At 30.9% G+C, this 17,848-nt stretch overlaps 1 protein-coding gene across 1 annotated transcript; it reads right to left on the bottom strand.

Moving 5' to 3' along the window:
* Nucleotides 1-1,558: 1,558 nt before the first annotated feature.
* LOC134705461 (barH-like 2 homeobox protein) lies at nt 1,559-7,453 on the bottom strand. The gene is made up of 3 exons (XM_063564185.1): nt 7,002-7,453; nt 3,629-3,851; nt 1,559-1,956 (listed from the first exon to the last, which is right to left on the bottom strand). The coding sequence occupies exons 1-3, from the start codon at nt 7,345-7,347 to the stop codon at nt 1,728-1,730; spliced, it is 798 nt and encodes a 265-aa protein (XP_063420255.1). The 5' UTR covers nt 7,348-7,453; the 3' UTR covers nt 1,559-1,727.
* Between the last annotated feature and the right edge of the window lie 10,395 nt (nt 7,454-17,848).

Raw genomic sequence — 17,848 nt, 5'->3', positions numbered from 1 at the left:
GTGTACTTTTACTAATTGTGATTTGGATTGGACCAATAATTGTTTAATTTTACTAATTGTGATTTGGATTGAGAGTAGTCTCATTGGCACTCAAACATATCTTGTTTACATCTCTTCTATAGTATTTAGAATTAACTATAATTATATTAATTATATTAGTCTTTTAGTTTGAAACAATAGTATGCCGAACATATACTGTTAATTCAGAAATTATGTTGCATGCAGTTGTTATGATATTTTCATTTTAAACCAAAATTTTAATTTTTGCGATAGTGAGAAAAATAATGTTTAATTCATATAAAAAATGTCCAAAACAACGTTAAATCATAAAAAATATTGAACTCAGAGGAAAATTCCAAACGGGAAGTCACTAATCAAATGGCAAAATCAAAGCTCAAACCCATCAAACGAATGGATAACAATTGTCATATTCCTGACTTGATACAGGCATTTTTTTATGTTGAAAATGGTGAATATGAGAGTTTATAGAATTGCGATTATAACCCTGTCGCATTTTTAACAATGATTTCTCATTGTGCATCATTGTCCATATACTATTTTACCATAATACCCACCTATAGAATCGAGGCTAAGAAACTGCAATTGTTTTGTGTCGAAAAACTAAAAAGTAATAATTTCTGACATTGATCTAATATTTATTAAAGCGTCACTTATTTGTCCTTTAATAACGATACGTATGTCTTGCATACAAAATTGTTACCTAAAACAATTCTAATCCTGGTATTAAAGACCAATGGTGGCCATCAGCTCTTTTCTGCTCTTTGGTCCAGTGGTTGTCTTTTTGACGCATTCCCCATTTCCATTTCCAATTTTATCTATGTCGATTTTATTGTTCCAAAGTGCAATTTTAACTGGCTATAATAACAGCCATTTATAAGTAAAATTGAAGTATACCTTATTTTCCACTCCTGGATGAGCCTTTCATTGTGAAAAGGAGTGTTTGGAAAAAAAATGGCAAAGTGCAATTTGCACTTTGTTACTTAACTCAGGCGACGACGACAATAGGGATTGTTCAAGCAGCAGTGTAAAATTTAAAATATGCATGGGTGCTGCAAAGGAAAATTCATTGATTTCAAGAAAAATAATTCAGGGGGGGGGGACAAATTTAGATGAAAAAAACATAATTATACTGTTCATTAGAAATGCCTTAAAAACCAAAATTTGTTTGTTGGATTATTTCCTCTGCAATACAATCACGATTTGTGTATATTTGTCTTTAGTTTTTTATGTTGTGTTTTGTATACTGTTGATTGTCTTTTTGGCGGTTTTTTATTTTAACATAGAATTTGAATATCAATTTATTTTCGCCATCTGAGTTTGAATGTCCCTTTGCTTTTTATTGCATACCTTTGTCAGTATTTCCGTACATGTTATCAAGTTTTCTATAGCATGTGCTGTGATCTGTGTAGAGGAGTATTGCATGTATCAGTATAATATAATAATAATAAAGCTTTCAAAGGTATACCTTAACTTATATTATTATTTTTATTATTAAAACAGTACAACATTTTGATACAAATAACTTGGCGAAATAAATCATTGTTTATATAATCTTTTCAAATAGATATCTTGAATGTTTCTGAACTATCACAGATTTCGATATTTTGTCATGAATCGAGATCTTTGTCATGTCATTTTCGGTAACATTTTGACTTTTGTAATCCTTTGAATTAGAACGTAGAAAGCAAGTTCGGTATTTCATTCTTCTAACTTGATGATGGAGGATACATTCGTGGCATAGATAGGGGACGACTAGGAAAAGACGGCACTTCCGGTCGAAGGTAGTAAGCATCAAGCCCAGTCATTAACCTTGCAGCGTGTTGGTTAAATGACGACCAATAAGGCCCTCCTTGAAACATCCGGTTGAAGGCAGATAAATTACCAGCTTCCGCTAAAAGTTCTAAACCGACAGCTGTTTGCCTTTTCCATTTTGTTCTGAAAAATAACAATTCAAATATTTTAGGTAAGTTTACTTTTAAGGAAATCAAACAATGTTTTATCTAAATTTATAAATATAATTTATTTAGAAAAAAAACAAATTGACCGCACCCTTTTCGTTCGGTTGGAACATTTTCTTATATTTAAGAAAGCTACGATTTTTCACATTCCAATATTAATATCGTGGACATAATGCAGCATAATTTGAATAAACTGTCCTTAAATAAATTTTACGTTAGTTTTTTACTAACGTATTTTGCACGCGATTGTTACACAAACTTTTGAGTCCCCCTTTTTTTACAATGTTTTTCTTTATCTGAACAATATAATCAGACTATAACCAATTTCTCACGTTTAATCTTGAAAGACGATCAACTTAATAATTTTACTCTTTGATTTAAATTTTTGATGACAATATTAAAAGACGATTCCACTGGGGTTAATTAGATCATTCCATAAAATTTATAAAGCCATTTACTTTGTTATATTAAACGATCAGTGACAAAACAACAGTATCACTTGTAATCACATTTAACATGTCAGGAAATTTGCCATTTAACGATGGTAATTTGTGAAGCATTTGTCGCGCATTTGCTGTGGGAATTCAGAGAATGTCATGTGTCTCCATGGAATTACACAAATTTACAAACATCATCTTAATTTGCCAAATAATAGGATGTTGTCTCAACAATTTGCTAGATTCCGGTTAGAGACGAAATCAAGTAAAAACTTGAAACAATTGATTCGCTTTGTTAATCAGTATTCATTAATGCAATTTCCTCTTGTCCTAAGATAATGTTCAAGCCATTTAAGATTTGAGTAATTTTATACTCAACCGGAAAATTTCCAGTTTTAAATACCGCGGCTTCGTAGAAGGAAAATGGTCGTGTTACAAATGATTTGTATTTCTTGCTCATCAAAATATCAAAACGTCATCAGTTATTTGTCATGAAATCAAACATTAATTCATGTATGAATCAGTCAAATAAATAAAAATCACATAATCTAGCCTCACGGTCATAAAACTTTCGAGCATGATTTTTGTACTCAGACTCGAAAATCAACCAATCAAATTGCTGGATTTCATGTTTCGAGCATGATTTTTGTGCTCCGAGCACTGAGCAAATTTTTATGCCTTCAAGGCTAGGCCTTGCTCTCAGATACTCGGTTTTGAGCGATTCTGATGAAGACAAGTCTAATTAAGCGCTTCGGACGCGGCAATAAATTAAGACAGTTTTTTTTTATCGTGTTGTACATCCAGCTTTATATTGTACTGTTTGACTTTATTTTCATGCATGTATGTCTCATCATGCTTATCTATGCTGGTTATGTGTATGTACGCAGCTCGAGAGATTGCTTGATTAATCTTTTTTTTTATAATCCATGGGTAAATTTGGAAACAACAATTATCTGTAGTTTTTACATCAATAACACGAAATACATGTAAAATTGAGAAAGGAAATGGGGAATGTGTCAAAGCCGAAGGCCACCAACGGGTCTTCAATGTAGCGCGAATTCCCGTGCCTTTGTGAAATCTATTTATATTTTGAAATCAAGATATCAAAATTTTATATGGGTTTTCCCGGTATCAAACCCATTCTGAGTGTTACTTTAGCCATATAAATATTGGTATTTCAAAGTCTCAATTTGCTTCATTATAGATATTTACCTTCTGTTTTGATACCATGTCTTGACTTGTGTGTCTGTAAGATTTAGTTTTGATGCCAATTCCATTCTATCTTGAACGCTCAAGTATTTCTGTGTTTCAAAGTGTTTTTCTAAACTGTTTAATTGATGGTCTGTGAATGCAGTTCTCGCTTTACGAGGTTTCCTGTGTTGTTTGGAGCACATTGTAGAATTTTCAAAATCACAGTCCATTTTGTCATCTGTATCTGTAATAAGGAAGATACCGTTTTAGAAATGCTGAACTTAAATATTATAATATTGTGCTGAACATTATTCATGTTTAATGTGAAACAATGATCATCATTTTAGATTAAAAAAAAAAATATGCGGCAGATACCCGAAGTTGACAATCAAAACTTAACAGTCGAGACAAGACATAAGGAACATTAAAAACATGCGCAGACAGTAAAAAAGAGATAGGAACCGAAAAATATAAAGAAATAATAAAAAGCAAAACAAAACAAAAACCTCATAACAATGTTTGCCAATATTCTTATTTTTCCGTAGAAAGTACCAGCAACCTTTAATAAGAAGAATCGTTTAAGCGGAGACAAGACGTTAAAAGACTGTAAAAATAAGACACACGTTCATCAATGTCTTTGACATTTTATAAAATATCTGACATCTTTATTATGACTTTTACAGATTTCAGGTGAAAAATAACTTTTAATGGACTTTGAACTGCAATGCATTTGTCCCGAGGCCGGAGATGCATGAGAGAGATAGAGACCAACTATAGAACCATACGCTGACCATTCGGAAGTTAATGAACCATAGAAAACGACAATTAAGTTTGGGAATAAGTCCTTTTTTCATTTGATACTCGCCAGGTGAGGGTATGTTCAATAGAAATACACAGAAGGTTAATTTGTTGTTGTTGTAAAAGATATTTCAATTATTATTTTGTAGCAATGTCTGTTTTTCTTCAATTCTAGAATAAAATATTTATATTCATCGGTTTGATTAAGCTGTTGTTAAGTCATTCAAGCGAAGACAAATTCTATTTTTTTCCATTTGATCATTTAACGCATATTTCCTATTGGTAAATAATTTAGCTATTTGCCTTGAAAATTCACCAATTCATCGCATTATTACAATTTTAGAAAACATCGGTTGGACCTGAAAGAATTCTTTTCTTATGAATGAGAGAGAGAATGTAGAAATGATTTGATTAAACCACTATACAATCATCAGCAGTCCACTTAGTGCATGTCTATAGATCGACATTTTTTATAAATGTAATCCCACTTTTACAATAAAAACATTAAAGGAATATTCTGGTTGACTTATAATATACAGCCACACCATGTGTTATACAAATAGCCTAGTCAATAACATATTTTATAATAATATTGCACATCTTGTTTTATAATTTTTTTCTATCAACTTTGTATTGGTTTTTGGAAAAACCCTATACTAACAGGGTAATGCCCTTCAAACTAAACGAAATTATTGACACATGTAAACATTAATTATTTCCTCATATAGTATACTAGTACCAGTATTATAATAAAAAAATCATATGCCCTTGAAGGTCATACAGTGATCTATAGCTGCTTACATCCACGCCATTTAGCAGACTCTGATGGGAGTTATCTTACTCGAAATCATACCACATCTTCTTTTTTATATTAAGTCGTATATTAAAGACAGTCAATGTTTCAAAAAGCGTTTTATTGGGTATGATATTCTGTGTTGAGTGAGTTAGTTGCAGATAATCATGGATAGACTATAACTTTTTCGTTGTCGAAGGCCGTACGGTGACCTATAGCTGTTAATTTCTGTGTAATTTGGTCTAATATTGAGAGTTGTCTCATTGGCAATCATACCATATTTTTTTTTTATTTATTTAAGTTAGTTTGTCCGGTTCTAGAAGAGTTGGGCAACACTATGACTTAAGAAATTAAAAATAAATTTGCAGAACGAAATAAATTTGCAGAACGATAGAGAGAGAGATCTCAGAGAGCAATTGTTTATATACATGTATACCATTATGCCTACATCATTCGAATTAATCAAATGTAGGGGATGATATATGCCAACGTATAATAAGAATAATATGACATTGGCTGTTATGGTCAAGAGATACTGCAACGAACGACATGAACAACAAACCAACGTAGAATAATAGTAACAAAAATACATAATAATATAGAGAATAATGCACATTTATTTATGCCGAGCCAAAGCTCCAGGTTGGGGACCGTACCTTGACCTATAATGGTTTATTTTTTATAAATTGTGACTTGAATAGAGAATTGTCTCATTGGCACTTATACCATATCTTCCTATATCTATTATGGCATAGTTTTATTAGCGTACACAATCATCCCTTCATTATATGTGTTCAGGCAGTTTTCCAAAACATTATTCATATTTTTTATAAGAAATGAAATCGTGATATAGGATTTTTAAGAAACATTCTTTACCAGAAGGGATAAAATAAAACAAGGAAAAAAGAGAACTACAAATGAAATACAAATTCACCGTTGTATACTCGTGTGGATAAAAATAGGTGAAGTAATTCAACTGGCTTGTAAAAGAAATAAATTAATAATAATAATCATTCAGTTGTATAATTAAAACATTCATTTATTTATTTCTATATTTATGTATTTGTAAACCTTTTTTTGTAAATTTATTTATTAATTTATTTATATATCTTTGTATTTATGTACAATATATTTAATTATTCATTTTTATTTTATTTATCTATTCATTTATATATATTTTTTTTTTCTTTCTATTTATTTATTATAATTCATTTATTTGTTTGGTTTTTTGATTATTCATTAATTTACCATCTTATAGAAGTAAAATATAATATGTATATATCTCTTTTTCTATTTCCATTTTACATTAGGCATTTAAAACTAGATGTTTGTAAGAAAGTATTTAAAGAAAAAAAATTGCAACAAATTACATTTTACTTTTGTTTTTGAATATGCAAATATATCAAATGTTTAAAATTTCTTGTGTAATACAGATAATGTTGGCATTTGCGTACTTTGCGCAATATACAAGGGTTAACAAAATATATTTTGAGTAAATTGCTCATTCGGTTTTATATATTTATACATGCACAACTCAAAATTAATGGCAAGTTTAGATATTATTTAAACTTCTATTGTTTAATTATTGTTTAAACTTATGATACAGTTGGATTAAAGGATGCATCAATATAGTATATATATCGCAAACATACTTTATTCCTAAAGTAAACGTAAAAATATAAAAAATGAGTTCACATCCTTGAACAAAATACTTTTTATACCTTCCCCTTATACAGTCTAATATCCCACACCCCAAAAAACAAAAACCTCAAGTTTGTATTGGCTTAGATATAATATAATTACCACTGTCATCTCTGTGTTTTGAATATAAGTCTGTATGGTGTGAAACTAGCTGTCTTTCTTCACATCTTTTAGGTAAAAAATGTCTTTGATAAATAATAGAGTCTCTGTTACTTTCGGCATTGTCCGGCGGCACTCGCGAGTGTGTTTCGGCAAGAATGTCTGTGATAAAAAATGAACATTTAGCTCTGTTTTGTTTCGGAGGCTCTGGTGATGGTGATTTTTCTGAATCAGAACTTTCATGTTCAGTTTCTGGTTTTAATCTGTCCTCACACGAAGAATGCAAACTGTCCTCGCTATCTTCAGTAACACTAACTCGGAAGTCCTCTTTTTCTTCACCTTTACTCATTTTGAATTTTCAAAAATGTACCAAATTGAAAATTTATCACACTTTCGAATGATCAACTCAATGTACTAGCAATAAGGATTACTAGAGTAAAAATACCACAGGTATCAAGGTTTGCTGCGTGATTATAACGACATCAAATTATTTTTCAATAATATCAATGTCCCGTGTACTTGTTTATTTGTGAAAAAATGTTCACACAGCGGGCATTTGTCATTGGTTACAAATTGAGCATCAACCAATGATGTCAACACAGAGGCGTGACTATTCTCCAAATCAATAACGGGCTTCTTTTCAGAATTGATGAAACATCTAATAATGGAAGTGCATTAATATTAAAAGGTTAATTATATGAGCCGTTTGAAATTAACGGTTTTTAATTCTTCAGAAACAAAGAAAATGAGATTTTAATGATTTTAACGAAAAGGTGACAGATGCTGGTAAAAGAAAGTTATAAAAAATGTACATTTTAATAATTATTTCGTTACCAATATTTTATCTGTCTCTTGATCAATTATACAATTGGTATTATATTATTTATCAAAGTCAAAATTAAAGAAAACGAAAAACATTTTAATGTATAGCGATGCTCTCAAGCAAAATAAGTATCGTTTTATTTGTTGTAAAAGAGTAAACTGCATAATGCTTTTTTTTTTAAATCCTGATAAATGAATCATGATTATTTTTATTATCGTTATTATTATACTTTTTTTTAAATAAATCATGAATATTATTAATACATGTAGCATCAACATTATTATTATTATTATTCTTGATTTTTTTTAATTTTTATTATTTTAATTATTATTATAATTTTCTATTATTATTATTTCAATTATTATTATTATTATACAATATTGAATTCATGATATCGTGTAATGAGAGGGGAAAGAGGAGTCATTTACATGGCAATGAGTTCAAACATTTTTATATGAAATAAACAGAAAGGAAAAAAATATCCCAAAACTTACTGTTAGAGTAGTTCTACGAATGTTTTGAAATTATAGTTTTAATATCCATATTCATTAACAGGAAGCATAATACTAGCAGAGTTTTAATTAGTTTTTATTTATCTATTTTTCACTTAAAAAAATAATTCAGAGCGACTTCAATTTGTTAAAGATGAGAAGTTATCAACTTATTAATAATAATGTTGTATTTCCGCTTCAACTGAACAATGTTAGAAATCAAGTATAGTCGTTTAGATCAAACCAGTAATACAGAAAAAGCTACCGAACTGCTCACAAACAAGTACGCAAAGTCGCATTTATAAACATATTACCGACAACGAACTTACCAATTTGAGGGAGCGTATCAATACGAAGATATTGTCTTTAAAAAGAATATTGATTGGATTTCGACTTAAAGTTGTTAAACAGCTAATAAACATGAAAAATGTATTCGAAAATTGTATTTTTGGTTCAGCTGGGAAAAGGGGGGACTTTAACATTGCTTATAACTAGTCCCGTAACTTTTTTTTAATACAGAAGCTGTTCGTCCCCCTCCCCCTCCTCTCTCTTATATTTGTTACGCATCGTCTTTTTTTTTATTTTTTGCAAAATAGTAATCTATCGTGTTAATCTCGATTGTTTATTGGTATGTCTTACGCATGGACCAAACGATGGAAATTGTTTTAATTAAAGCTTTTCAACGTTTAAACATACTAGTACAATGAAAATAAACTAGAAAAACGGGCGACAACCGCAAAGATTATGCATGTGAAAACCAAGAAGATGAATAATTCAAATCTCTGCAGAAGTACAGATAACTTCCACGAAGAAACATTCGAATTATTCAATAAATACATTATTATTTTTCAGTATATAGATATTATAAAACCATCATACTCTCGACTTCAAATATAAGCTCTCTGCTCGTTCGCCTCAGATTGTGCTCGCTGCTAATTGTCTTTACTTTTAATCGTTGCTGGATAACCTATCACAATGTTTTTGATACGATTTTTTTAAATACCAAAAATGCATTAGATTCTCTAACGATGCATTCTGGAAAAACTTCAATCATTTTATTTTCATTTGTTGTTTCCGATCAAATTAGTAAATATTTCGTTGTTTTTCCATATATGTTTTCCTCTCACGCCATTATATCCCTTATTGAAAAGAGAAAAGGGGAAGGATGTTGAGCACCAAAACATGTCGTACTTCATCAAATAATTACTTTTGATTCATAGTTTGTTGTATTTTTCTCACTCGTTATAGACACTATATGTCCATCTTTTAGTTACGAATCGAAGGGAATATTGTGTATTAATTCAAGACACAAAGTCCATAAACGCCTATTAATAACAAACAAGAGGCTCTCAAGTGCCTGAATCGCTCACCGGTTACATTTTTGCTTAAATCTTTCGCCAATGATTATTTTTGCTTTCAGAATTCAGAATATACTATTGAGTGGCTTAAAAATGTCATTCAGTATTCGTTGTATCTGTCATATTTTCTTCAAAAGCAAAGAAATGCATTGTACCCATATGTGTCATTTTAGCCATAGTGTCTATGTTTCTTGACGTACAAGGGAAAACAAATTCAAAAATCTAATAGATTAATTTGAAAAGATTTTTAAAGTAAAAAAAGAAACAACTTGTGTTAAATTATCCTTAAAGGGCAATAACTCCTTAAGGGGTGAATTGACCATTTTGGTCATATCAAACATTTGTGTAGATCTTACTTTGCTGAACATTGTTGCTGTTTACAATTTATATCTATCTATAATAATATTCAAGATAATAACAAAACACTACAAAAAAGTCCTTAAAATTACCAATGTAGTGGCAGCAACCCAACAATGGGTTGTTCGATTCGTCTGAAAATTTCATGGCTGACCAAATGAACAATTTACATCTTGGCAGATTTGCTCTAAAAGCTTTAGTTATTGAGATATAAGTCAAAAACTGCATGTGACCCCTAAGTTCTATATTTAGCCATGGCAGCCATGTTTGTCGATGGATCAAAACTTCGGATACAATTTATAAACTAGATACCCTAAGGAACATTTAGTTAAAGTTTGATGGTATTTGCCCCGGTAGTTTCAAAGCTGAACATTTTTTAAATAGTCTACGACGAAAGAAGACGACAGACGACGACATACGTTAAGTGATGACATAAGGTCACATGGGGCACTTCGGGTTCCGGTGAGCTTAAAAAACAAAGAACATGTAGCTTTTATTGCTGTTCTAGATCTTGAATAACAGTGTGGCCATTATCATTAAGGAAATGCTATAACCTCAACTCGAGATCAAGACCTACCATATGTGTTTGAGTACTTTAGTGTTAGATGTACTAAGTTATAATTAGAATTATCCTGGCGCATCAAACGAAAAGAAAATGAATTTTCATTCTGAATAAGTTACCATATAAACATCACCTTACAAATGATTTTTCGTCCATGGGTAATGTTCTGTATAACATTAGACACTACCATAATTGAATGAGTTTTCAACTGAGAAATAAGAAAATTGTTTTAAAATTAATAGAAGATTGCATTTGGGAATACATAATTTACAGAAAAAATACACGAGAAGGAACTGCAGGAGTTTAGATGTTGATTAGTTCATTTGTAATGGATTGTAATGTCGTTATCATCATGAAGAGGGTCGACGTTTTAGATCAGGTTAATGCAAAAGAGAATATTTTATTTATCACGGAACTTATGTCTGAATTGTCCCTGATTTTACAATGTCTGAACATTTGAGGTTCCAAATATGTGTCTATGACGTCAACTTTCGCAGTATGATTAAAGAAGATATTGTATGATTGCCAATGAGACAACTGTCAACCAAAGTTTGAATGAACTAGACACAAGTAATCATTGGCAACCGTAAGTCCTTCAACAATGAGAAACAAATTAACAGGACTATTTTGAATTCATGTACGAAATGATTATGCGAGGACTCGGAAAAAACCCTGTTTAAAATCTAGTTTTCCAATTGCTACTGTCAATCGATTTATTGTAAATCAAAACAGCTAGATTGGGATCGAGGATCATATATAGTATAACATACAATATGCAGTATAAGGTTGGCTAAATCTAAACGGTTATATTGGAATCGAGGATCATATATAGTATAATATAATACAATATGCAGTATAAGGTCTGGCTAAATCTAAAACTAGTGCATTTTTTTCTTCAAAATGTTTTCCACTCCTAATTGGTATATGTAGATTTGTTTTTCGATTTTCGCTCTGTTCATAAACCAGTTACTTTAATTTCTCGTTTGAATTATCTTATTTTTGTTATTTCGGGGGCATTTATAGCTCACTGTGTGGTCTGGTTTTACTCATTGCTGAAGCCTTACAATGACCTATATATAAAGTTGTTTTAAACGTGTTGCTCATTAGTATATATATCCGGTAAAAAGTTGTCTCATTGTCGACCATACAACATCTTCTATTTTATATATTCAAAATTCTACTTCACCAAAATGTTCTTTAATTTTGATCGTCGTTATCACATACGTAAAATATGAAACATCAATTTACAACTTTAAACATATAATTAAGTTCAAGGATTGTAGAACGAATGAATCCTATAGCATGTAATATAACTATTGAAATGTTCATTATCCATTTGCTCATTTTTAGACTTTGAAAGAAGAAAAAAAAACATTGTCTGAGCAGAAAGTTGACAAACCAGGAGTATATGTCAAAGAACGTCTCGTCCTTTTTTCTAAAAATTTCATCGGAAGGTACCAAGCATTGTTGATGGATAGTCCGTATTAACTTCACTAATAATACACGATGGTCTTGTAGTATAGATTAAGGGTACTGACACTCATCTTAATAACGTGTTAAAATATTCTTTTATTTGTTTATTTGAAGATTACGTGTACTGTTTATTCTATTTTTGGTGATATCAATTTGTGTTATTGTGCAATGGTAATTTTTTGTTATCTTGTTTTTCAATTTTGTTTGTGTGCTTTTTCTATATGTTTTTTTTTGTGCGTTTCCGATACCTTTTTTTTTGTGATCTAGATTATAACACAATGATGATTGTTGTATTCCTATTTTTTACATTTTTACCTATTATGTATGTTTGTTTTGTTCACACATCGTTGTCAATATGATGGAATTTGATGCGTCTGCCAGACATTGAGATGTTTAGCTAGCTACAAAACCAGGTTTATTTTATCATTTTCTACATAAGAAAATGCCTGTACCAAGTCAGGAATATGACAGTTATCCATTCGTTTGATGTGTTTGAGCTTTTGATTTTGACAATGGATTAAGGACTTTCCATTTTGAGTTTCCTGGGAGTTCGGTATTTTTGTGATTTTAAGATATAAACGACAACATCTCGATAATCTGTATATTGTACCATGTCGTATTCCCCATCCTCGACAGTTTTACGCTTTATTGCCCTAATGAAAATAGGCTCTGTTTGGCACATATATTGTAGCATCGCTGATAACTTCATCCATATTTTGACATTGCTGATAAGTACCCTGACGTCTCAACACCGCGATACCGTGACTACGTACATGTAGTGTCTACGTAGGCTGATAAAAGCAGACGGGAGTACGATACACAAAATAAGTGTTACATATATGTTTGTCACAACCATTATAAAACTCATACCGTTACTGCAGATGTAAGAAGTTAATCGCCACTACGGTAAATCTGTAAGCATCGTCCATTTTCTCATTATCTCATTAAATAAAACATTTAGAAAATTCATCAACAGTACAAAAACGAAGTTAATGAGTTTTAAATGAGGCGAACATTTATTGAAACCCTATCTTTTGTTTCGAGTCTAGTGTAAAATTTGACATTAACATTTCGTTTGATATCATTTATTCTGCAGTTTACCGATATTATGACAATATTTCCAATATATTTATTTAAGCTCTAATCAAACATTCGGCTACGATATCGTCCTTTGTGACCTTTAATCCTGCTAAGAATTTTGCAATAACTGCTGAATGATAACCAGTATGAATCGTTTAAGGAACAAAACACAGTAAATATATTAAATACAATTTAACGAATGAAGTGAAGAAGGTCCATTATTTATGGAAATTGTCGTCAAGTTAATACATTTCAAACAAATATTCGTGTTAGTATAAACGCAGAGATGAAAAATTCTTGCTACCTGGTCACACAATATTCAAATTTAAAGTGTTTAAGATTTAATATGGTTCCACGGTTTATCCACTCGGTTAATCCGGGTTTTATGATTCATTTATGCAATAAATATATTAAAACGGTGGATAAAGAAACGATTTCCGCATGGTCAGATCATCACTGGGTGATCGTCAATTCTAGCAGTTTAATGAGTCACGAATATGATTTATATTATTATTTTAATTTTTACTAGTTGACCTTGTTTTTTCATACTGCACCGATGTTGAATGTATTATAGTAAATTAATAAATTTCCTGTGGTTATCAGGTCATTTTTATTAAGTGAATAGAAAAGGGTTTTGATCCCTCCTATGACCTTCCTCGGTTGCTCCACCTAAATACCAGTTAGCATTTAGTCAGCAAATCTTTTAAGCACATTGACCACCATGCACCGGAAACCGCAGACATTTTGGTTTACTATTCTACATTCACAATGAGGTATTTTTCACTCCGTTTACTGTGACGGGATTAGAAATGTAATATATACCGGATGTTTACAACCAATAGCTTTAAGTTTCTGCCATCAAACATGACTATCATTGTTGAAAAACTTTGACATTTTAATTAATCATAAAACTTTTATAAATTTTCTTTGTTCTATTGCTGTCTCATAGACTTATCCCACACATTTGGTTTATACAAGTTCTTAAATGAAGAAGTTTTCGTTCATTTCAATAACGAACATTTTCTTTCTAAAGACTTATACAGACAGACGCGTCCTTTCAAGCAAATTCCAGATTAATCATATCACTTACACTAAGATGGAACTGTGTTAAAACACTAGGCTTTTGAAAGTTACTACGAATTAAAAGGATTATTTCCTTTTCTAACGTGATAACTACTGCACAAAATGTTACCGGAAATTGAATGATATTTTTAATGGTTAGGCAGTTTAAGAAATTTTCTGCTTAACGTCGGAAACCGGAAATTGACTATAAAGCAGGACGAACCGCTGGCCGTCATTTAAACTTAAACAATAGTATTTTACACGCTTACATGGCCATAGATAAGGACATGTTGGCCAATTATGTATTATAGTAATTATTGTGTGTTAACACGATAGGGTAACGAAGCTGTCTATTTCCGGTAGTGTAAGTAGCAAGTACAATCATCCATGTAAATATTGCAAAAAATAAGGTTGGAAAAGAAAACCGAGTACGTCCCCGTTTTTTTCATGCTGTGAAATTTCAAATTTTGATAAACTGATAAACCTTGTTTATTCTGTACTGATGAAATCCATTTTTGATATTCTGTGGATAAATAAACTTTTATTAAAGCACATATTACATTCATAAGAGGGCAAAACGCATTACAATTACATATTATAACAACAATATAATGATGACATTAAAATTTACATAAAAAATTTAAAAAAAAAAACAACATTAAACACAACAAAGGTCCTCGAGTGCCCCTGGTCCTCTAGTTTCGTAGACTGTTAAATAAAAGAGCCTAAATAGAAACATGTCTGCTTTCTCCGGATCTCTATCTTTGTTTTTTTAATTGCAGTTGTTGTGTTATTTTGAAAGTTGCCAATCAAATTCACATTTTTTTTGTTGGTTTACCCTATACAGATAGAATAATAAGAAACCGTCCAACGCGACTTACAAACACGTCAGGTATAAGTCAATGAAACAACAACTTAACAACTCTAAAATTAGAATTGACTTCTACAGGTCAACTTATGATCTTTTACAATAGCTGTATTTGGCAAAACTTTTAGGAATTGTGGTCCTCAATGCTCTTCAACTTCGTACTTCATTTTGCCTTTTTAACTTGTTTGGATTCGATCGTCACTGATGAGTCTTTTGTAGACGAAACGCGCGTCTGGCGTATATACTAAATTTAGTCCTGGTATGTATGATGAGTTTATTTACAATAGATAAGCGACCTTATTGCGTTGAATTCAACTCCCGATCTGTCATGTTTTGCTCAACTTGTTATAGAAATTAACAGACACTACCAAAGACTAAAGGATCTGGAATTGTTAAATTAATGTCTTTTCGGCCTGCTAATTCAACCAAGAATAATATGGTAGATTGTGAAAAATAGATGTTTTAAACATGTTTCAAACTGAATTGTGTCTAGCAAAATATTTGTTTCTAGATGTAAAAGAGGGACGAAAGATACCAGAGTGATAGTCAAACTCATGGATCGAAAATAGGATGACAAGGCCATGGCTAAAAATTAAAAAAAAACAAAAACAGACAGATAATAATACAGAAGACACAACATACAAAACTAAAGCCTAAGCAACACGAACCCGACCACCAGCTGTGGGTGATCTCATGTTTAAGTATTAGACTCCTAGCACAAGTTGGTGTTCTTAACTTTAACTTCAAATCAGAAGATTTCACAATGTATATTTTAATAAAAGTCTTCGGTTTTTCAATATTGCAATATGATTATCATTTTATTATAATTTTTGTAGCTTATGACATTGGCGTTTAAAATGTTATCCTTCAGATTTTTAGAATTGCGGTCTCAACTTATTGTGTCATGTATTATGTTTTTGATTTCCTTTTGGTTTCCTGATAATATAACGCAAAGTCCTTTGTTTTAAGGGTTTGTAATTTTATCCATAGATGTATGGAAAATATTTTATATATTTGATGGTTAATATTAGAAAGTTGATAAAACCTAATGGAGATGAGATTGTGTTATATACATTAGAAGATAATTATGCTACACACAGAAAAAAGCCTCTTTGCATACTATGCATACTATGCAAAGAGGTTGAAATTTGGAGTATAGTTCATGTCAATCAAAATGTTATTCTGAGCTTAATTAGCTATCAAAGGTACCAGGTTTATAATTTAATACGACAGACGGCCGTTTCGTCTACAAACGACTCACCAGAGATGCTCAGATCAAAATAGTTATAAAGCCAAACAAATACAAAGTTAAAGAGCATTGAGGACCCAAAATTCCCAAAGGTTGGTCAAAAACGGCTTAAAGAATCTATTCCTAGAATTAAAAAAATCCTCAGTTTTTCGAAAAATTCAAAGTTTTGTAAACAAATATTATAAAAATGACCATATAATTGATATTCATGTCAACCACGAAGTGCTGACTACTAAGATGACGACACCCTCGGGGACGAAACGTCCATAAGCAGTGGCATTGAACCAGTGGTGTAAATAGTTAACAAAGGTATCAGGATTATAATAAATTACGTACAACTCACCAGTGATGCTCAGATCAAAATAGTTATAAATTCAAACAAGTACAAAGTTAAAAGCGTTTAGGATCCAAAATTCCCAAAAGTTGTGCCAAATACGGCTAAGGTTAGACGTAAAATATCTTTCGTATCCAATATATAGTTGAATGAACGTTTTGTTTTTAATTTAAATTGGATTACATCATCAACCAAAATGTATATTATCAGAAATATATTGCGTTTGAATTTGAAACATTTTTTGATAAGTATAAAAATTCTCAACTTTGACATTGTTTCATTAAAGATACATTATGAGTAATATTTAACCATGGGTTATTAAAACGTATAGACAGTTGCACTAAAATTTCACAGAATATGTATTTGACATTCAACGAGACTAACCATGCAGTAAAACTATTGTTATTATGCTTGACTAGTGATATTTACACCAAATATCATGTTTATAATCATAATTTCAATTATGTATGGAGAGATTGACAGTTCAATAGCAGACAAACTACCAGAACAAAAAACCTAAAAACATTATATTAAAGAATAATACAGTGCACAAACGTCAAGCAATTAAAGTGAAAAATTCAAATGATGATTCAATACACATTATATTTTTTTGTGAATTGGAAATGAACAATCATTAAATACAGCCAAACCAGAGCATAATGCAATTGTATTTGATGTCTCTAGTTAAACGAAACACATGTTTTTTAATTTCTTGTTCTCCTTGCCATTTGTTTTTTCGTCAACGCTTGGGTCCTTTTTGATGTGATGAGATATCAGTTCATTTTAAAATGTGTGCAAAATATAAAAAATAGATGTTATATGCTGCCAATGAGACAACTATATACAATAGACAAAATAACACACAAACTAACAACTAAAGGTCACCGTATGACCTTAAACAGTGAGCAAAAGGTATTTGGGGCAAACGTAAATTAGTCAACAACCAAACAACAACAAAAAACGACAACTGTGGGCAAATAGTCTTCAACAAAATTCAGGTGTCTTTATTTCCAGCTCTTTACAGTCCCCAGTTTATGGTAGTTTTGGGTAAATTAGAGACATAATAATCATAATGCAATTGTATTTGATGTCTCTAGTTAAACGAAACACATGTTTTTTAATTTCTTGTTCTCCTTGCCATTTGTTTTTTCGTCAACGCTTGGGTCCTTTTTGATGTGATGAGATATCAGTTC

This window comes from Mytilus trossulus, chromosome 2 (assembly GCF_036588685.1).
Source record: "Mytilus trossulus isolate FHL-02 chromosome 2, PNRI_Mtr1.1.1.hap1, whole genome shotgun sequence".
NCBI classification, from domain to species: Eukaryota; Metazoa; Mollusca; class Bivalvia; order Mytilida; family Mytilidae; genus Mytilus; species Mytilus trossulus.
This window is presented reverse-complemented; position numbering and strand designations above follow the sequence as displayed.

Excerpts from the sequence above, each read along its gene's own strand:
- LOC134705461 (XM_063564185.1), bottom strand. The coding sequence starts at position 7,347 with ATGAGTAAAGGTGAAGAAAAAGAGGACTTCCGAGTTAGTGTTACTGAA. Across the intron at positions 3,852-7,001 it reads AAAACACAGAGATGACAGTG|ATACAGATGACAAAATGGAC; the intron begins GTAATTATATTA and ends TCCTTATTACAG. Across the intron at positions 1,957-3,628 it reads ACATGGTATCAAAACAGAAG|AACAAAATGGAAAAGGCAAA; the intron begins GTAAATATCTAT and ends GTTATTTTTCAG.